The 22,319-nt window shown below is 44.5% G+C and overlaps 1 protein-coding gene across 6 annotated transcripts in view; it reads right to left on the minus strand.

Annotated features, from left to right (window-relative positions):
• Window positions 1-22,319, minus strand: part of LOC120928425 (C4b-binding protein alpha chain-like) — a 232,455-nt gene that overhangs the window by 27,043 nt on the left and 183,093 nt on the right. For all 6 annotated transcript variants that reach the window (XM_040339524.1, XM_040339522.1, XM_040339521.1 and 3 more), the window contains 4 exons: window positions 19,677-19,868; window positions 13,214-13,310; window positions 6,508-6,587; window positions 1,089-1,265 (listed from right to left, as the gene is read on the minus strand). In XM_040339524.1, coding sequence (XP_040195458.1) covers window positions 1,089-1,265; window positions 6,508-6,587; window positions 13,214-13,310; window positions 19,677-19,868 — 546 coding nt within the window. The remainder of the gene's footprint in view (window positions 1-1,088; window positions 1,266-6,507; window positions 6,588-13,213; window positions 13,311-19,676; window positions 19,869-22,319) is intronic.

Genomic DNA, 22,319 nt, shown 5'->3' on the forward strand with positions numbered 1-22,319 from the left:
TTTTTGTTCTTTTAGGTAGTGAGATACATTTGGTTTCATAAACATGTTGTAGCAGTAGCTTGTGTGACATAACAATGGGTTTCTGTTATGGTGTTATATTAGCTCTATTGTGACTCAGAATGGGACAAATGGAATGTGTATTTATCAGCACGGGAGGGATGTACAGGAGCTTAGGGCCAGATTCATGTACCTGCGCTGCGGCGTAACGTAACTCATTTACGTTACACCGCCGCAACTTTTCAGCGCAAGTGCCTGATTCACCAAGCACTTGCGTGTAAACTTACGGTGGTGTAACGTAAAGCCGTCCGGCGCAAGCCCGCCTAATTCAAATGGGGCGTGTACCATTTAAATTAGGCGCGCTCCTGCGCCGAACGCTCTGCGCATGCTCCGTGTAAAAAAATTTCCGCCGTGCTTTGCGCGAAATTACGGCGCCCGACGTGTTTTTTGAACGGCGACGTGCGTAACGTACTTTCGTATTCCCGGAAGCCTTACGCAAAAAAAAATTCGAAATTCGACGCGGGAACAACGGCCATACTTTAACATGGCTGGTCTAAATCTAAGCCATGAAATAGCAGGCTTAAGATTAGCCGACTAGCGACGACGTAAGAGAATGCGACGAACGCGCGTACCTTTGTGAATCGCCGTAAACAGCTAATTTGCATACCCAACGCTGGAAACTACGCGAACTCCACCCAGCGGCCGCCGGAGAATTACACCTACGATCCGAAGGCGTACGAAGCCGTACGCCTGTCGGATCTATGCCAAAAGCCGTCGTATCTTGGTTTGAGGATTCCAAATCAAGATACGACGCAGCAAATTTGAAAATACGCCGGCGTATCAGTAGATACGCTGGCGTATTTCTGTTGTGAATCTGGCCCTTAGTTTGTGGCATGTGTCAAGTGGAAAAAATGCACCAAAGTTTCTGTGCCTTTTTGTTAATGAAATGTAAACCCAGCCTTGGCCATAGTACAACATTTCTAAGGGTCAGAAAATAATATGCTATACAACATACTTCTCAATGAATACTCAAGGGTGACAATTTTCAGTAGAGACAAATATAAATATCCAAGAAAGTCAGCATGTCTAACCTTTACATTCTGGTGCTCCAGATGTCCAGGTTCCTTCAGCTGTGCAAGATACTAAAGCTTCACCAACAAGATTTAAATGATCACACTTGTAAGTCACTGAATCCAGGTAAGTATATATTTTCTTTTGAACGCTGTATGATCCATTTACAAGATCCTCAGGTGGTGGGCAGGTCTGTACTGTAATGAAAAAGTGTTGTATATTTGGTATAAAATTACTTTGCATACTAAAACTGGCAAGACAACCAACTTAAAGCAGAGTTCCACCCACAGTTTTCACTCTCCACCATGCAGCACTGATGTGCATCCTTAAAACGAATTGGCATTTATTTTTTTGGTTCACTTACCTTATTTATGCATATATTATATATCATTTCACTTCCTATTTTTGTAGCTGCGGCGACGTAGGTAATTTCTGGCTTTCCATTGGCTCCTGGGAGATGTGTGTCATCAATCCCAAGAGGCAATGGGCATTGCCGGCTGGAGAGGGAGAAAAGGTTTCCATAGCAAAAGGGACGGCAACTTCCTCTGATGCCGCTGTCGCTATGGAAACCGGACCTATAAGCTATTGTACTCACTTGCAACGCACTGGGCATGGGCGAGATCGGAAGGTGCATGCTGGGTAGCCAGCATGCATGGAATTCAGGAAGAGGGACACTGCGGCTTCAGGTGCCCATACTGGAGATGGCCGCGCTGTGTAGGAACTTCACAAAGTTAGTAAACGAAGCTGCACGAATGCAAAACTAGGCATAGTTTAGAGCATCATTTTTTATAACATTGCACGAGGCATGACTATTCTAGGGGTATTTTTTTATTTTTGGCCTGAAACACTGCTTTAATATTCACTAGATGTGATTTTTTTTTTTTTATTACATATAAACCTTCACTCAACTAAAATTATCCCACCAACCATCTCAGCTAATGTTATAAACCATTCACTACAGTGTTACAGTATAAAACCAATATATTTTATGGGCAAAGTTTAAAAAAATTCATATGAAAAAAATAACACCCCATAAAAGTAAGTGTTAATTTTAACACAACTCGCTTTTTACTTTATGCAACAATACTTAGATCATTTAAAAAAAAAAATACTATAAAACTGAGCGCTGCTGAGAGGTATACCATTACTATTAGGAAGCCAGCAATAGAATTAGGTTCTTAGGGCCAGATTCACAAAAGGGATACGACTGTGTTTCTCCTGATACGCCGTCGTATCCCTGTTTCTATCTATGCGACTGATTCATAGAATCAGTTACGCATAGATAGCCATAAGATCCGACAGGTGTAATTGTTTTACACTGTCGGATCTTAAGATGCAATACCGCGGCCGCCGCTGGGGGGAGTTTGCGTCGTAAACCAGCATCGGGTATGCAAATTAGGAGTTACGGCGATTCCCAACGGTTTTTCGCGTTCGCTATGTCGCCGCTAGTCTAGTTTCCCGTCGCAAAGTTAGTCGTTTTTTTTGGTGCCTTAACTTTACACAGCAATCGTATTGCTGTATAAAGTATGGCCGTCGTTCCCGCGTCGAAATTTAAAAAATAACGTCGTTTGCATAAGCCGTCCGGGAATACGGAATTACGCGCGTCGCCGTTCGAAAAAATGACGTCACTTCGCGCAAAGCACGGCGGGCGTTCGGAAACGGAGCATGCGCGGTAGGTTTGGCGCGGGAGCGCGCCTAATTTAAATGGCACACGCCCATTTAAATTGGCTTGCCTTGCGCTGGAGGCCGCCGGCATAGGTTTTCATCGCAAGTGCTTGGTGAATCAGGCACCTGCGATGAAAAATTGCGGCGGTGTAACGTATCTACGATATCTACGATACGTTACGCCGCCGCTCATCTACGTGAATCTGGCCCTTAGTTTTTTCTGCAGCCTTTGTTGTCTTTGTGGATTTCAGATCAAATTCTGAAAATTCCAACTCGAGCTGGGAAATTGTATACAAACACATGGGTTGATTTACTAAAACTGGAGAGTGCAGCTCTGCAAAGAAATCAATCAGCTTCCAGTTTATTTGTCAAAGCTTAACTGAACAAGATGAAGGTAGAACCTGCTTGGTTACCATACAGAGCTGCACCAGATTTTGCACTCTCCAATTTTAGTAAATTAACCCCACTATTTTCTAAGAAACCTAAAATCTAAAGCTTTTTTTTATTTATCTACACTCCCTATTGACAGCACCAACTATGGAAAGGCGTTCCATATCCTTACTGATCTAAAAGTACACAGTTTAAGATTGAACCATCTTCATTGTGTAGTCGTGTGTCTTCTTTAGAGACCTTAGGTTAAATAGTTTCCTTGCAATGCTAGAGTCATCATTTAAAGAGTTGTATATTGCAGTCAAATACCCTCATAAGCACCTCTTCTCCAGGGAGAAAAAGTTTAATATTTGTAGTCGTTTTTCATAACTAAGGTCCTCCAGTCCCCTTATTAGCTTTGTTGTCCTTCTCTGGACATCCTTCCTGAAGGTTGGTGACCTTGCTCTGTGTACCCAAGGTGCGGCTGAACCAGAGTTTTTTTTTCTTTTAAAGTGTTAGCTTTATCTCTTGAGTAAATGCCCTTTTAATGCATGCTACTAGTCTACTAGCCTTGCTTGCTGCAGATCGACATGTTAATGCTGAGCCTCTGACTTACTAGGATCCCTAGATCGTTTTTTAATGTTAAGATGTGCCTGTTGCAGGCATAATTGGTTAACAATGTAAGGTATTTCAGGCAACCACAGACTCTGCCTGCCATGGCTTATAGGAGACAATAGTGGAAATGAAGAGGAAAGGGGGAGTAATAAAAACAGTAATAGAAATAGGGGAAGAACTATTTGTGAAACCGAAGTGCCCCACCATGACTCAAAAACCTAAATTTTATTCTACCATTTGAGAGAAATGGTCTAGAAAGTAATTTTTGAAGGATAGCTTTTATTAACAAGGAATCAGCTAAAAGCAGCCCAAAGGCGAATAGAACGTCCCCTTCAGAGTGCTGTCGTACGTGTTGTACGTCACCGCGCTTTGTTCATCATTTTTCAAAAACGATGGTGTGTGGGCAACATCGTTTTTAATGAACGTTGTTTTTTGGACATGCTGAAAAACATTGTTTTTTTTCATGCCGAAAAACGACCGTGTGTACCCGGCATGAAGGTCATTCAAAATGGTTTCCTTTGTTTGCAGTAAAAAAAGGAATGAAGAATTAAATTGGAACTATAGGCAAAAAAAAAAAACACACATTGTGAAATGTGTCAATAACAAAGCAGTTTTTGTTTTTCTGAGATCCCTTTGTTTTATTACCTGTTGTTTGTACAGCCATTATTTTTTACTTCCTTGTAACATACCAAGCTTTCCAGATAAACTGACAGGGGTGGTTACAATATTTGGCTTTTATTCATTTTGTATTCATATTTAGCTGGAGCTAGGCTGTAATTTGTCTGTTACTTAAAGTCGATTCAAATGTATATGCCCATCTAAGACTACCCTTTCTAAAGCGTGCTAATGCTGCTTTGCAATTTCAGTGCAGAACGGTGTTAGCAACTTATAGAAAGTGGACAAATAACTGTTCTAATGGCAGCATCAATAGGTAACAAAGCTATGTTGTGGGGGACTTCTGTGCTATTGCTGCATTATATCTGTGATCTTTTACTTTGTCCATAGTTCCATTTTAATGTCCAACCTTTTGTCAGGTTCTTATTGCTATTCCTCATATGGGGATTTCTTTCTCACTTCCTGTCCCAGTAATACTGGGTGTCAGGGTTTACTATTTCCAGTTTTAGTTTTCCTTTCACTTGACACCATAACCAATTATTTCACTAACTGTAAGGCTGCTTTCACACTGAGGTGCTTTGCAGGCGCTATAGCGCTAAAAATAGCATCTGCAAAGCGCCTTGAAAGAGCCTTTCCTTTCACTACAATGTGAAAGCCTGAGGGCTTTCACACTGGAGAGGTGCGCTGGCAGGGCGGTAAAAAAAAGTCCTGCTAGCTGCATCTTGGAGGCACTGTAGGAGCGGTATATACACTGCCCCTTGGAAATTAATGGGCAGTGCCGTCGAACTGCCGGCAAAGTGTCGCTGCAAAGGTGCTTTTGCGGGCGGTTTTAACCCTTTTTCGGCCGCTAGCGGGGGTTAAAAGAGGCCCGCTATAGTGGGCGAATAGCGCTGCAAAAACTGCGGTAAAGCCCCGCTAAGAATAGCGGCACTTTACCGCCACACCTCCCCCCCCACCTCAGTGTGAAAGGAGCCTTATAAAGCCCCATGTTGTTATCCACACTTAAATTCATTGGTTACTTAAAACTGATTCTCTGTGGAGAAGAGGCACTTAAGAGGGATATGACAAATCTTTAAATTGTGACTATACCTTTTGGGAGAACACTTTCAATCTAAGGTCTCTAAAAAAGAAACATATCAACACAATGAAGTTGAATGAGAAGGGGTTCTGTACTGTTAAGGCAGCAAGGATGTGGAGCTCCCTTTTATAGTTGGTGGTGTCAGCAGGAAGTGTAGATAAATTCAAAAACCTCTTAGGCCTCGTACACACGACCGAGTTTCTCGGCAAAAACCAGCAAGAAACTTGCTGTTTTATTTTTTTTTGCCGAGGAAACCGGTCGTGTGTACATTTTTCAAAAAGAGAGCATGTTCTCTTTTTCCTCGACGGGAATGGAGAAAATTGGCTTGTCGAGTTCCTCGACAGCCTAACAAGGAACTCGACGAGCAAAATGATGTGTTTCGCCCGTCGAGTTCCTCGGTCGTGTGTACGAGGCCTGAGACGTGTTTCTTAGTGAACACATTTGTACATGTACCGTATTTATCGGCGTATACCGCACACTTTTTTGCCCTGAATCGTGGGTGCGCGATATACGCCGATACCCGCTTCCCGCACTGTGTTTGAACCACTGCGCCGACATATACCGAGTTCAGTACACTCGGGCAGGCTCGGCTCCGCTCGCGGTCACGTCCTGTACGTCCTTTACGTGAGAGGAACCGAGCCTGCCCGACTATACCCGAGTGTACTGCACTCAGTATATGTCGGCGGAGTGGTTCAAACACAGCGCGGGAAGCGGGAATCGAGCGGGGAGGACACCACGATGGCCGAAGAAGGACGCCGGACCGGACAAGGCCGCCAATGGACGGCGGGCAAGACACCAACGAGGGGCATCCAAACTGTAAGTATTTTTTTTTTCCAGGAATTTTCCTTCTAGGTTGGGGGTGCGCACTATACGCCGGGGAGCGCTATAGCAAGATAAATACGGTATATTATATGGAAAATTTTAAATGCGCATACACACACACACAAGTTATGATGAGCTGGATGGACTGGTGTTTTTATTCAAACTTACCAACTATGCAACTATGTAAGTAGTTTCTCATCATTTTTAAGGTGTAAATATTTAAAAAAATCCTACTAACATAAAACTTTATATGTTGACTCAATAAAAGTTTTTACCTTCACATTTTGGGATGGGATCACTCCACTTTTTGGTATCCAAGCATTTTCTGGTATTGTTCCCCAACACCATATTGTACCTAGAAAATGTTACAAATGGGATTTCAATGTTACCAAAAAACATCTTAATTTATGCCAATATAATGACATATGTTCTTTATGACAACTTGAATTTAGTGTTATTAGATTAAGGGCCTGCCAAAAACAAATGTTTTCTCAAAGGTCCTACACTGTACATTAAAATGATAGCAGCAGTTACGGTGGTATTGAGCCCCCAATACACAGGATACCACTATAGCAACAATGACAGGAGGGGTACAAAGTATATATATTGCCCCAGTCTGAGGACTTACTCTGGACCAGCAATTGATTATTGTCTTATGTTTTGTGCAGACAGAACAAGGTAGGATAAGAACACTGTCTATCATATATATGACATATGTCTTGGATGTTATAAATTAATACAATTTGACTTAATGAATGTACTCTCCTCTGTAAGGTTTTTGTGTGCCTGGCACGTGAAATGATGCCTATTTGGTGGCCTATTTTCAAAATAAATACTTACAATGCACTGTTCCAAATTATTATGCACAGTAAGTTTCAAAACACTTTATAGGTTGTAAATAACTGAAAATTGTAATTTGTTGTGTTTGCAGCATATTTACTGAAATCAAAAGCTATTTCAATCAAACTTTGAACAACATTTTAACTTTGTAAACATCTTAACAGGTCACGTTACATTTTAACATAGGACCCCTTATTTGGTAGCAGCTTCACAAGTCTTGCATCCATTGAACTTGTGAATTTTTGGACAGTTTCTGCTTGAATTTGTTTGCAAGATGTCAGAATCGCCTCCCAGAGCTGCTGTTTGGATGTAAACTGCCTCCCACCCTCATAGATATTTTGCTTGAGGATGCTCCAAAGGTTCTCAATAGGATTGAGGTCAGGGGAGGATGGAGGCCACACCATGACTTTCTCTCCTCTTATCCCCATAGCAGCCATTGATGCAGAGGTATTCTTTGCAGCATGAGATGGTGCATTGTCATGCATGAAGATGATTTTATTATGGAAAGCATAGTTCTTCCTTCTGTACCAGGGAAGAAAGTGGTCAGTCAGGAACTCCACATACTTTGCAGAGGTCATCTTTACACCTTCCGGGACCCTAAAGGGGCCGACCAGCTCTCTTCCCATGATTCCGGCCCAAAACATGACTCCACCACCGCTTTGCTGACGTTGCAGTCTTGTTGGAACAGGGGGAGGACGTCCACCAACCATCCACTACTCCATCCATCTGGACCATCCAGGGTTGCACAGAACTCATCAGTGAACAGGACTGTTTGAAAATTTGTATTCATGTATTTTTCTGCCCAATGCAGCCATTTTTGCTTGTGAGCATTGGTTAGTGGTGGCCGAATAGAAGGTTTATGCAAGACTCTGGAGGACTCTACGCCTTGATGTCCAGAGGCACCAGCAGCTTCAGATATCTGTTTGCTGCTATGTAATGGTGTTTTAGCAGCTGCTCTCTTGATCCGATAAATGGATCTGGCAGAAATCAGTGATGCAAATAAAAAAAATATCACAAAAATAAAAATACATGCCAACAAAAGCACCATGCATTTTGATGCAGCGGCATTAAAAAATATAATTAAAAAAATGCCCATGCATTTTGGTGCTATTGAGGGGTGGCAGGCAGTTCATTCTCAAATGAATAGGCTGTTCTGCAGCAAGGCACATACTCTGTGCGTGTAAATAAAATAAAAAAAAAATCACAAAAATGCATGCTAACAAAAGCATCATGCATTTTTTTGAGAATCGTGATCTTCATTCTAAGCAAAAGAATTGTGATTCTCATTTTTACCAGAATCGTGCAGCTTTACTGCCTTTAGGAATTAATCACTTAAGGACCGCCTAACGCCGATATACGTCGGCAGAATGGCACGGCTGGGCACAATCACGTACCTGTACGTGCTCAGTCGTGGGTCGCGGTCCAAAGCTCCATGACCACGGCCGCGGGACTCGCAGACCCGATCGCCGCTGGAGTCCCGCGATCGGCCCCCAGAGCTGAAGAACGGGGAGAGCTGTGTGTAAACACAGCTTCCCCGTTCTTCACTGTGGCGCGGTCATCGATCGTGTGTTCCCTAATATAGGAAACCACAATAAATGACATCAGACCTACAGCCACACCCCCTACAGTTAGAAACACAGATGAGGTCACACTTAACCCCTTCAGCGCCCCCTTGTGGTTAACTCCCAAACTGCAATTGTCATTTTCACAGTAAACAATGCATTTTTAATGCATTTTCTCTTTCGTTCATGGACGGACACAGCAGCATTGACCTTAGGGTTATGTAACTTTTCTCTAGGAGAGACTAGGCAGAAAAAAACAGCACTTTTAGTGTTAAAAACACTTTTCAGTACAGCACCGCCCATGGGGGCGTGTCCCCCGGGTACATCCCACTCTCTGGAAGCATCCAGCCTCAGTTTCATCTGCCTAGCGTCAGGAGAGCTTGGCCTTTTTCTGGAGTCCTGTGCTCTGGAGTTTTTTTTTTTTTGCAATTTTTTCGCCTTAATTTATTTTTTTGTTCCTGCTTTTTTGGATCCTGGGATCTCTATCAACTGCCGACTGGGTGACAGGCTGTATTTTGAATCCTTGTAGTCAGAATCCAGTCCGACAACGCCACGGCAGTGGCATACGTCAATCATCAAGGGGGCACACGAAGCTCGGCGGCAGCAATGGAAGTCGCGCACATCCTTCGGTGGGCCGAAAGCTACGTTCCAGCTCTGTCGGCAGTGTACATTTCGGGGGTGCTGAATTGGCAAGCCGACTATCTAAGTCGTCAAAAGCTAGACCAAGGAGAATAGTCGCTACACCCGGAGGTGTTTCAAACTCTGTGCCAGAAATTGGGCACTCCAGACGTGGACCTTCTAGCGTCCTATCTCAATCTGAAGGTGTCACGATTTGTGACCAGATCGAGGGACCCGTGGGCGGACACGTCAGATATGCTGGTAGTGCCTTGGGGTCACTACCGCCTAATATACGCCTTCCCTCCCCTGCAGCTTCTTCCTCGCCTGCTACGCAGGGTGGAAGGCGAGGGGATCCCAACAATCCTGATCGCCCCGGATTGGCCGCACTATCCCTGGTACGCGTCACAAGGTCCTATCTTTCACTCTGCTTTACAGTCGCTGGCTTTGACGGCGTGGCTGTTGAGAGCCAGGCCTACATCTCTATGTGTGAAGAGATGAAATGGCACCCCGTACATACGTGGTGTCCCGAATTTTGCTGTTTTTACAGCGTGGAGTGGATCAGGCTCGAGACTTGAATACGGTGAAGAGTCAGATCTCAGGCTCTAGCTGTCTACTTTCAGCGACCCTTGGCGTCGCACTCTCTGGTGCGTACGTTTGTGCAGGGGGTCCGGCATGTGGCCCCTCCTATGCGTCCTCCGCTACCTCCATGGGATTTGAATTTCATTCTTTTGGCGCTTCAAGAAGCTCCATTTGAGGACATTCGGGAGATCCCCTTGTTGACTCTGTCTCAGAAGGTGGTTTTTCTGGTAGCAATTACCTCGGTCAGACAAGTATCGGAACTGGCGGCCTTGTCTTGCAAGGCTCCCTTCTTAGTCATCCATAAGGATAAGGTGGTGCTGCGACCGCAGACATCTTTCCTTCCAAAGGTGGTTTCGGCCTTTCATATTAATGAGGACATTGTTCTTACATCCTTATGCCCTCAGCCAAAAAACCCGAAGGAGACCACTTTACATTCCTTGGACGTGGTTCGAGCCCTACAGGTGTACTTGTCTGCTATGGCTCAGTTTCGGAGGTCGGACTCACTGTTCGTGTCGGTGGCTGGTCCTAAAAAAGGTCTGGCGGTCTCGTCGGCCACCATTTTTAGGTGGATCAGACAAGTCGTGCTCCAGTCCTATGCCGTAAAGGGGCGGGCGCCTCCCTTTCAGGTCACGGTGCATTCGACCAGAGCGATTGGTGCCTCTTGGGCTTTCCGTCACCAAGCGTCTGTCTTACAGATTTGTAAGGCGGCGACCTGGTCGTCAATCCACACCTTCTCAAAATTTTATAAGGTGGATGTGAGTGCAAACTCTGGTTTGTTTGGGGTGAAACCTGGTTTGCTGTGTTTTTTTCCCACCCCTCAAAATTGTTGACACTGCTTGGGGACGTCCCTAAGGTCAATGCAAATTAGCTAGTTACGGCGATCCACGAACGTTTTTTTACGTCGTTTTCGTTTGGCTTTTTCCTGCCTATAGTTAAAGGTGCTATATGGCGGCGTACTCAATGTTAAGTATGGCCGTCGTTCCCGCGTACAATTTTGAATTTTTTACGTTGTTTGGGTAAGTCGTTCGCGAAAAGGAATTTGCGTAAGCATTGGCTTCTTCCGGTCAAATTTCGAGCATGCGCACTGGGATACCCCCAGGGACGGCGCATGCGCAGTTAAAAAAAAACGCTGTTTACGTCGGGTCACAACGTATTAGCATAAAACACGCCCCCATTACATCCATTTGAATTCCGCGCCCTCACGCCGCAAGAGATACATTATGCCGCTGTAACTTACGGCGCGAATTCGTTGAGGATTTGAAACAAAACAAAAGTAAGTTACAGCGGCGTAGTGTATCTTAGATACGCCCGGCGCAATAATGTGCCGTTGTACGTGGATCTACCCCACTGTGTGTATGTACAGTGTGTGTGTGTGTATATATAACTATTCGTTATTAATTAGGATTAGTCTGAAACAGCATATTCTAGTGTGTGTAGTATCTGTGTATTTATAACAGATTATACCATATAATATGTTGTAAATTAATAGATTTTTAAAGTGGAAATTTAAGAAGAAAGTTCTGCTAGATCATTTCAGGCTGGCCCCTTTCGCAGGTATAGCTATGTAAAACATAAGTCCCTATAATTTTTGAAATCCAATAACACCCTGTCTCACACTGTTCTGCACATGTTTAGTTTCTCTCTAATTTTAGGCATTTTTAGGCACTCCCGAGTATGTAGAGGCCAATCTGCTGATAGCCTTAAAGTGACATTATACCCTCCTATCCTTTACAGCCAAGAAAGCTGCTTCTGTTTGAACTGAAACTGCCATGGTGCTGCACATGTGATCAGTTAGGACACCAGCCATTTGATGGTTTGACAGTTTGGTTGAGAACACAATCAAATCAAACTGTTTGTTGAAACTGGTAAATCGATAGCTTTATGCAGGGCTTTTTTTCTGGGGGAACTTGGGGGAACTCAGTTCCACCACCTTTGGCTCAGACCCTTTGGTGCCTGCTCACTACAATCACTTGTAAAGACATAAGTCTGGTTTCTGTGTTTACAAGTGACAGCTCTGCACTCTGTGTGTAACCCCCTGAACTCTACAGTCTGTATGTAATGCAATTCTGGTATTTAATGCCTCTTAAAAACCTTTCTACTGTTTCTGAAATCTGAACAGGGTCGTGGTTGAGTTCCTGCACCTATTTTCTGAGAAAAAAAGCTCTGGCTTTATGATATACAGCTGGGGCTTTGGGCTTCAGCAAAATAGCAGCCTCCAGCAAGAAGAAAAAGGATTACTGCTGGAGGCAATTTACAGCACACACTAATATTGGTAGCATAGTTATTAATGTACAATGTATGTTTCTTGCTAAATAACATTATTTTTTCTTAAGTTGTTATGGGTAAAGTTCCACTTTAAGGACACAGAAGCCTGTCACATAAGCTGATACAGCATGGTGACCTTTGCCTTACGAAGTCACGTTTCAGCACAAGGACAGATTTAAAATTTCATCTATAATTCCTATCTTTCAAAAGATAGTTTAGGCAAGCGATATCTTCAATATAATAGAGGCTGCACTACCCTCAAAAAGTGCTGATCCTGATTCCCGTGACCAACTTCCACCAGTTGGAACTCATGCTGGCTCCTGAGCAGCGCTCCTGTACAGTTTAGTCGGTATATAATTCCTATCATCTATAATTCCTATCTTTCAAAAGATAGTTTAGGCAAGCTATGTCTTCAATATAAGAGAGGCTGCACTACCCTCTTCCAAAAAAAGTGCTGATGGTGATTCCTGTGACCAACTTCCACCAGTTGGAACTCATGCTGGCACCTGAGCAGCGCTCCTGTACAGTTTAGTCAGTATATAATTCCTATCATCTATAGTTCCTATCTTTCAAAAGATAGTTTAGGCAAGCGATATCTTCAATATAAGAGAGGCGGCACTACCCTCTTCCAAAAAAAGTGCTGATCGTGATTCCTGTGACCAACTTCCACCAGTTGGAACTCATGCTGGCTCCTGAGCAGCACTCCTGTACAGTTTCCTCGGCAAGTCACGGCGAGGCATTGTGACGCATGCGCAGTAATCCGCCGAAGCCAAGTGGCGGCCGTCTTGGTACACCCTATCCGTTTTTACCTATTTAAACAGCCTAATGGCTCATTGTGAGCCAGGCTGTCAGAAAGGAGACATCTTTAAGTGTTTCCTGCCTCCTTCCTCTTAATCCATATGATGTAAATATATTTAAATAAAATGTTTAAATATACTGTACTGAAATGTTTAAGTGTATCTGCTCAGACTTGCCTTACCTTGAGTATGCAAATAGGGTACAATGACAAACCTAATAACCAGAATAATTTTTGTATGATGTCTTAATATTTATTATTAATTACAATGCTATGAAGTATTATATTAGCATGAAAAATCCGTAATAAAGTTGAACTTACCCTTTTTCACATTTATAGACTGCTTCAGAGCCAAACAAAAAGTTTTTTGCTTCATATACTGCATTTGTTATTGTTTCAGGTGGTCCACAAGATATTCCTATGATAAACACAAAATACATTTATTCCCTAATACCGCATATAAATTTACTCTGTTTGTTTTAGCTTATTGAATTTATTCGCGAATACAGCATTTAAATTTACTGTTCGTTTTAGCGTTCAGAATTCCCTTAAGTTTTTCTAATTTAATTGTGTTTTGTTTATGCAAGAAGAACTAAAATATGAGCTCCTTTATGTAAATCCCCTACAGAGCAAAGCCAGGCATAGAAGGTTTGAATCTCGGGGGGTTCAGCAGCGACTGGCTGAAATTCGGACAATGTATGGACAGGTTGAATGTACCCAAGTTGGTCAATCTATGAACTTAGGTACAACCAACATGTCCAATTTTTCATGGGATTGTAGCCACTAGCAATAATCAATGTGTTCTCCCGCACCCCCCTGCCAGGAGAACAGAATAGCTCCATGGGAGGGATTCCCCGATCAACACAGTCAGTGGTTGCAGGAAACAAAATCGCTCTATCTATGGCCAGCTTAAAGGAGGCAGCAAAATTGGTGTATGGAGAAAGACACATAAATAAATACATATGGTGCTGGTGCCTATGAAAGCTGAATTTAAGTGTCTTACTGTATGAAATATCACAACCTGAGTGCAATACAAATTATGAAGAGACCAAAACTATCGCAATCGCAACTGCAAGGCTGTATTTAATATTTTAGCTTACCCATCTTCTGCTTTTTTCCCCTTTTCTAACACACACAATAGGCAGAGCTAAAAATAACTTACCAATTTTAGATAAAAAGCTAATTAAGACAAAATAGAAATGTGTCCACAGAGAAAATATAAAACGGTCTCTGAGATGTTAATGTATAAGGAAAATAACAATCATAAAGCAAGCGTTGTTGTTATGTCCATAAATACCCTCTTTAATGACCAGAAAAAATGACTGCATTTGTATCTCAGAAGCTTCCACCTACCATCAAAAGCCCAGGTTCACACTGCTCAGGCATGAATGTCCCATGGCTTCTGCTCCGACTTTCCCTTGCAACTTTAGTCTGACTTTGATCTGACTTAATGTGACTTTTTACACTCTATGGAATTGAAGTCGTATCAAAGTCGGACCAAAGTAGTGCAGGAACGTTTTCAAAAGTTGGAGCGACTTGTGTGGGATCAGTTAAGACTGCTCTCATAGGGAAACAGTGATTTTCAAATGTACTGAAATGCAACTTGTGCTCTCACAAGCCTGATCACAAGTCACACCAGTGTGGAGCGGGCCTAAGGGTCATTTACGCGAGCTGGTGACCCATCAGGCTGGACTACTCTACAAACAACTTACTGCACAAATCCAAAAACCGGGCTATCATTAAAGAGGTTGTAAAGGTTTGTTTTTCATTTTCTAAATAGGTTCCTTTAAGCTAGTGCATTGTTGGTTCACTTACCTTTTCCTTCGATTTCCCATCTAAATGTTTTTTTTCTTTGTTTTCTTTTTCTGAATTTCTCACTTCCTGTTCCTCCTCAGTAAGCTGTTCTGGCTGACTAACTCCCAGCCAGAACGGCTCGGATGATGGTGGAAAGCTTACTGAGGAGAAACTGGAAGTGAAAAATTCGGACAAAGAAAAAAACATTTATAGGTAGATTCACAGAGCTTGCCGCAACTTTGCGGCGGCGTAGCTTAGCGGGTTTAGGCTACGCCGCCGTAAGTTAGCGAGGCAAGTACTTGATTCTCAAAGTACTTGCCTGCTAAGTTACGGCGGCATAGCCTAAAGCGGGCGGGCGTAAGGGTGCCTAATTTAAATTGCTCTAAGGGGGCGTGTTTTATGTTAATGGTGCTTGACATGACGTTTTTTAAAATTTTTTTTAACTGCGCATGTGCCGGGCGCCTACATCTCCCAGTGTGCATTGCAGCTAAGTACGCCTCACGGGCCTATTGATTTCGACGTGGACGTAAACGACGTAAATCCCTATTCACGGACGACTTACGAAAACGACGTAAACATTCAGAATTTCGACGCAGGAACGGCGGCCATACTTTAACATTGGCAACGCCACCTAGGGCCCAGCTTTAACTTTAGGCGGCCTATCTCTTGCGTAAATGTACTGCGGCGGCCGGGCGTACGTTCGTGAATCGGCGTATCGGCAATGGAAGCGCCACCTAGCGGCCAGCCTCAGCAACCTAAGATAGGACGGCGCAAGCCGTCGTATCTTAGATATGTTTAAGCGTATCTCTGTTTGAGAATACACTTAAACATAGGTCGGCGCAGATCCTAACTCTCTCTGAATCTACCTATTAGAATTGAAATTGAAGGAAAAGGTAAGTGAACTAACAATGCACTAGTTTAAAGGAACCTATTTAGAAAATAAAAAATTAACCTTTACAACCCCTTGGACCGTGGACCAGTTTCAGCAGACATGTTCGGGCGTGTGTAGGCCCGAGCGGACAGGATTCCAGCATACATTTGACCGCCGGGCCTTTTTCCAGCGGGCAAATATTTCTGGACTTGTTTTAAAACAGCCCGCTGAAATCCTGTCCGCTCGGACATGTTCGGTCCTACCGTACATGTCCGAGCGGCCGCCATCCCTCGCATGCGTCGAATGACTTTGACGCATGCGTGGAAGCATTGAACTGGCAGGGTCGCCCACGTCGCCGCGTCATCGTCGCGGCGACGGCGCGTTTACGCGTGGATTTCTGTATGATGGTGAGTACAGCCACCATACAGAAATCCCCGGGCAGACATGTACGGTGAAAACGGTCGGGCGGACCGGTTTCATCGTACATGTTTGGTCGTCTGTACACGGCCTAAGTACTTCACTTTAAATACAGTTTATTTTACTGTTGCTTATTATTTATTTTTGTAAGATTTTTTTTGTTAATATTTTCTTGCATGTCTTTTCTTTTCTTTAAAAATATATTTTAAATTGGTTAAGCCAAATCTATTTCCTCTTTAAAGAAAGCTACCATATTTTAAACTCTGTTACATTCCTATTTGTGACCGAGAGTAATACATGCATTTCTTTTTAAAGATCAGAACTGCAGCAGCATATGCTGTGAACAGTGTGTAAAATACATGGTGACATTCACCATTTGTCTGTGTAAAGTGCAGAAGTTAGCTGCCTCAGTGATGATCATAATCAGTCAGCTGGAAACTTTCTGTATACAGTGAGGCTAAAAGTAATATCATCACAATTACACTTTTGGTCTGTGGCTTATCATCCATGGGTGCAAAGTACATTCTCTGTCTCCTGTCACAGGATCTGTGTATCTGTAATTCTCACTCACACACAGGTCCTGTTACTGGAGCCAAGAGCAGCTGGAGCTGGGGGCGAGTACTGCTTCTCTTAAGGGCCTGTCATCCACTGGAGCCTGGGGAGTGCTGGCAGGGGGGGGGGGGGGCAGGGTGGAAATCTCCCCCCGGGCTGGTGACACTATGCACAGCCACCGGCCACCACTACCAAATGCTGTTTTTGCAGAGCAGGAATATGCCTGCTGGAGCTCTGTTAACACAGGTCACAGCCGCTGCTCACCTCCCACTGTGCAGCCGTGCCTGTGTCAGCTCCGAGGTAGATGGCTGCAGAGCTGAGCTATGTCTCGTCTCACACATAGCTCAGACTCAGCACACACCAGCGCTGACATCCCCTTCTCTCTTTGCACAGACACGAGGAGAGATAGAGCTCATCTGCTCCTTCTCCTTCTGAGTCTGCCCTGCCCACAGCCCCCGGGCATATGTGTGCACTGGACAGGAAGTTTGAACCCAAAAAAGCATCAGACAGCCTACCTGCGCCTCAGCCTCCATCCTGGTAAGCTCACACTCTCTAGTCTCTCCTGCCTCCCAGTGTATAAAAAGGGGTGCTCTGTGGACTTTGTTAAAGGGGAGGGGGCATGCTTTGGTGAGCAGAGACCCTCTTTACACAATAGTCCACAGCATGAACCCTTAAATCAAGTTTCCCAGAACACCCCTTACATCAGATCTGATGTATATGGGGTCTGTGCGGACTCTGATGTAAGGGGAGGCTCTGTGCAGACTCTGATGTAAGGGGAGGCTCTGTGCAGACTCTGATGTAAGGGGAGGCTCTGTGCAGACTCTGATGTAAGGGGAGGCTCTGTGCAGACTCTGATGTAAGGGGAGGCTCTGTGCAGACTCTGATGTAAGGGGAGGCTCTGTGCAGACTCTGATGTAAGGGGAGGCTCTGTGCAGACTCTGATGTAAGGGGAGGCTCTGTGCAGACTCTGATGTAAGGGGAGGCTCTGTGCAGACTCTGATGTAAGGGGAGGCTCTGTGCAGACTCTGATGTAAGGGGAGGCTCTGTGCAGACTCTGATGTAAGGGGAGGCTCTGTGCAGACTCTGATGTAAGGGGAGGCTCTGTGCAGACTCTGATGTAAGGGGAGGCTCTGTACGGACTCTGATGTAAGGGGAGTTGTGATCATGAAAAATCTTGGACTGTTTAACTCGATCCATCACTTTTCAACGCTCTATGGGCCATTGGATTTGACTTGCCCCCCAGGCCTAAGGCTGCCAGCCCTCCCCTGACTGGAGCCCAGGAGAAAGAACATCTCCCATGTTTTTTAGAGAGAAATCTGATATGCTGGTGTGAGATCTGTATGTTTGGGGAGGGAGGACCGTGAAGATATGTTGAAGGGGAGACTGAGAATGGGGAACTGTGAAGACTGATGGTGGGGAGGGGGGGCTGTGAAGGCTGAGGATGGGGGGGGGGGACTGTGAAACCTGTGGATGGAGGGGAGACTAAAGATGGGGGTGGGACTGAGTACTGAGGATGGGATAAGAAGCCTGAGGGTGGGGGGTGACTGAGAAGCCTGAGGATGGGGGGGACTGTGAAGCCTGAGTATGGAAGGGGGGCTGTTAAGATATTCTCACTCCTGCACTATATACGCTATATTATACAGTACATTTTATACTTCTCACGAAAGTGTTCATTATCTCAACAGTTGCTGGTACCTGAGCAGTTCCTGGCTAGGCTCAAATAAAGTGTTAGCTCTCTGACTATTTTCAGTGTACACAAAATCCTATGTAATGGAAGAGTTTTTTTTTTTTTAATGATTGTGCTGAGGTTTATACATGTCTGACTCTTGCTTGGGGGACAGAAATGTAAGAATTTTTTATGGGTACAAGAAGGCTTTTGTTTTAGTTAATCATGCCCCTTTAAGCCCCTCCCACTGTTAATGCAATTTGACCACATTCGCCATTCACCCCAGGTCTTTTACAACCCTAGCAACATCCCAGCATATGATCTTGCACACCTACTGCCTACTGATTTCATTAAACACCCCTGCCTTAGGTTAACCCTAATGAGCCTTCTTTGCCTCACTGTGTCTAAAAAATATAAAATATAAAAATAACATTTTAAATATACCAAAATGTATTTTATTGAGAATGGCAATAAGTTGGGTTATTAATTTCTTTTTAAAAAATAGAACCTACTTAGTTCCTTAGGGCCAGATCCACAGCCAGGCGGCGCAACTTAACTTTTTCCATTTAAGTTACACCGCCGCAAATTTCCCAAGTTAGTGCCCGATCCACAAAGCACTTACCTGGAAATTTGCAGCGGTGTAACTTAAATCCGTCCGGCGCAAGGCGTGCCTAATCTAATGGGGCGAGTCCCATTTAAATTAGGCGCGCTCCCGCGCCGGACGTACTCCGCATGCTCCCGACGTTATTTTCCCGACGTGCTTTGCGCGGATTTACATTGCGCCGGGTTTTGAGAATCGCGACGGGCGAAAAAAATAAAAAAAAAGAGTTGCGGCGGGAAATTATTATTTTTTTTTTTAAAAATGACAGCCACGCGGGATAGAAGGGTATACTTTTACAAGGTGTAAACAGTTTACACTTTGTAAAAGCAGCCCTAATTTTGCGACGGCAAACTAATACTTACGGAGAAAAAACGAAGCGTAAAAGCTTTGTGGATCTCCGTAAGTGCTAATTTGCATACCCGACGCTGGATTTCGACGAGAAATGCCCCCAGCGGCGGCTGCGGTACTGCATCCTAAGATCCGACAGTGTAAGTCCCTTACACATGTCGGATCTTCTGCCTAACTATGGGAAACTGATTCTGTGGATCAGTTCCATAGATAGAAACAGGGATACGACGGCGTATCAGTAGATACGCCGGCGTAACCCTTTTGTGGATCAGGCCCTTAGTTTTTATTGAAAACTCTTTTTTCTTTCATGCATGAATCTCAAAGTCTACAAATTTACCAAAATGAAGGGGAACGTGAATCACAAAATCCCAATACTAAAGAAACTTATGGCAGGAAATCTGAAGAGATATATTTCTATACTGTACTTCATTCACTATAAATTCACTGTAAGCATGAAAAAAACATGCATACAAAATGTTGAATACTGAATTTAACTCACAAAACATTTAAAATAACTAGTACAGTGTATACTTACGTGAACAGAATGGCTCAGGGTGTGACCATTTAAAGTTTCCCAAGCAAATTAAAGTATTATTATATTCGTAATTACGAGAATAGCCTTTCCTGCAAGTGTATAGAACTTTATCATTCTGAAAGAAGGTTTTTCCATCCAAAAAAATTTCATTCAGCTGTGCGTACTCAAGTTGTTTAGGTGCATTACAAATTCCTGCAAAAAAATCAGATTATATCCTGTCAATGTGTGTGTACAATGTGTATCTAGCTATCTATACACAGTATACACAAAAGCATATAAATTCATGTGTAAACCTTACATATGTAATTAACCATATGTAAATACAATTCAAGTTATGGAAGGGAAAGGACATAAATCCACAATATGTCAGAATTTCACAAACAACAACTGCAGGCTAAACTGTGACACTGTACACATATGTTACATATTCCATATCATCAGAGCAAAAACAAAAAAAATACCAACACTTGCAGCATGAGTAAACTTACAAAGATAGTTTCACAAAACGTGTTTATGAGTATGTGCCACCAAGTATTACATTCAGGCTGTCAATATACTGTATGTGCATATACATTATTGCCAGATCCATATAAGATCAATTATCATTACTAGTTTTGGTAGTTACACCCAGCATCAGAAGAAAACACAATGCAGCACCTTCTAAGCGTAGCAAGTAAGTTTTAATAGTAAAAATTCATAAAAACATATAAAAGGCCTACTCACAATGTGGATGTAAGTAAGGGCATGACAACGTTCTGGGTACAAGGTTTCATCCGCGGGATTCCCGGGAACGATGAGATGTCTTCATGCCAGTGTATAGTGCAGTCCTGGCTAGTACAGCAACGGCGGTTGGGACCAAAAGCGCACTTGGAACCAACAGGAGGGGATCCGTTCTCCACTGTGTGCTGTATTCAACGTCACTTCCGGGCGCGGGAGGTGCGCGCGTTTGAGACTTTCAAGTCTCTTCTTCAGGCTTCATGGTCTTCAGACCATGGGGCCCGGTGGCCCGTGGCCCACCGGGCAAACGCCCGGTATGCCCTATGGCCAGTCCGGGCCTGCCCTGATGGCATTCATCCCAGAGTTCTAAGAAAGCTTCAAGATAGTTATTGGCCAAATAATGATTTTTTTTCCATCAATCTGTTCTAATGGAAGAAATTCCCCATCACTGGCAGACAGCTAATATTTTGCCTATCTACTCTTTTTTTGTTTATAGCGCAGAAAATAAAAAATCGCAGAGGGAATCAAATACCATCAAAAGAAAGCTCTATTTGTGGGAAGAAAAGGACGCAAATTTTGTTTGGGAGCCACGTCGCACGACCGCGCAATTGTCTGTTAAAGCGACGCAGTGCCGAATTGTAAAAACGCCTCTGGGCATTTAGCAGCATATTGGTCCGGGGCTTAAGTGGTTAAGAAAGAAGACAAAACTTTTTTTAGGTACATGGAAGGAAAAAATACAATGGGATCATTTAAATGAAAACTGGCCACACTTATGTTGAGGGAGACTTGAATGTAGCAAACCATTTAAACAATTACTGCTGTTCAAACCAATTAGAAATAAATTGCATTACCAATAACAATTTGGGGGATCATATTGGTTATAGTAATAACGGTTCATTTTCAGGATTTCTAGAGCCAGAGATAGTATTGAAAGTGGCTTGGTTAAAGCATAATAAAGCAATAGGCCCTGATGCAGGCCCGGACTGGGACAAAAATTAGGCCCGGGCATTTTAGACTGAGCAGCCCATGGCTAATTTACCGGGAGGCACGGAGAGCATGGGAAGGGGGGCGGAGAATGTGGGGGGATGGAGAACATGGGCGAGTGTGGAGAGCACTAAGGGGGCCAGAGAGCGCAGGGGGTGAAGAACATGGGGGGTGGAGAGCACTAGGGGGAGCCGGAGAGCACAAGGGTGCTGGAGAGTACAAGCAGGGGCAGAGAACACAGGAGGCGAAGAGCACAGAGGGGGCGGGGACCACCGGGGGGGATGGAGAGCACAAGCAGGGGCAGAGAACATGGAAGGCGAACAGCACAGGGGGCTGGAGAGCATTGGGGGCTTAAGAGCACTGGGGGGCGGAGAGCACAGGGGCGGCCGGAGAGCACTGGGAGGGACTGGAGAGCACTGGGAGGGGCTGGAGAGTACTGGGGGGCCGGAGAGTAAAAGGGAGCTGATGAGCACAGGGGGGCCTGAGAGGACTGGGAGGGGCTGAAGAGCACGGAGAGCTGGAGAGCACTGGGGGGGCTGGAGAGTATGGAGAGCACTGGGGGGGGGTGGAGAGCACTGGGGGCCAGAGAGTACAGGGGTGCTGATGAGCACTGGGGGGCCTGAGAGCACTGGGAGAGGCTGGAGAGCATTATGGGGGCCAGAGAGTACAGGGGTTGATGAGTATAGGGGGGCCTGAGAGCACTGGGAGGGGCTGGAGAGCACAGAGGGCTGGAAAACACAGGGGGAGGGCTGGAGAGCACTGGGGGGGGGCCTGAGAGCACTGGGGGGAGGCTGGAGAGCACTGGGGGGAGGCTGGAGAGCACTGGGGGGAGCAGAGAGTACAGGGGGCTGATGATCACTGGGGGGCCTGAGAGCACTGGGGGCTGGAGAGTACAGGGGTGCCTGATGAGTACTGGGGGGGCAGAGAGTACAGGGGTTGATG

This window comes from Rana temporaria, chromosome 2 (genome assembly GCF_905171775.1).
Source record: "Rana temporaria chromosome 2, aRanTem1.1, whole genome shotgun sequence".
In the NCBI taxonomy this organism is placed as follows: domain Eukaryota; kingdom Metazoa; phylum Chordata; class Amphibia; order Anura; family Ranidae; genus Rana; species Rana temporaria.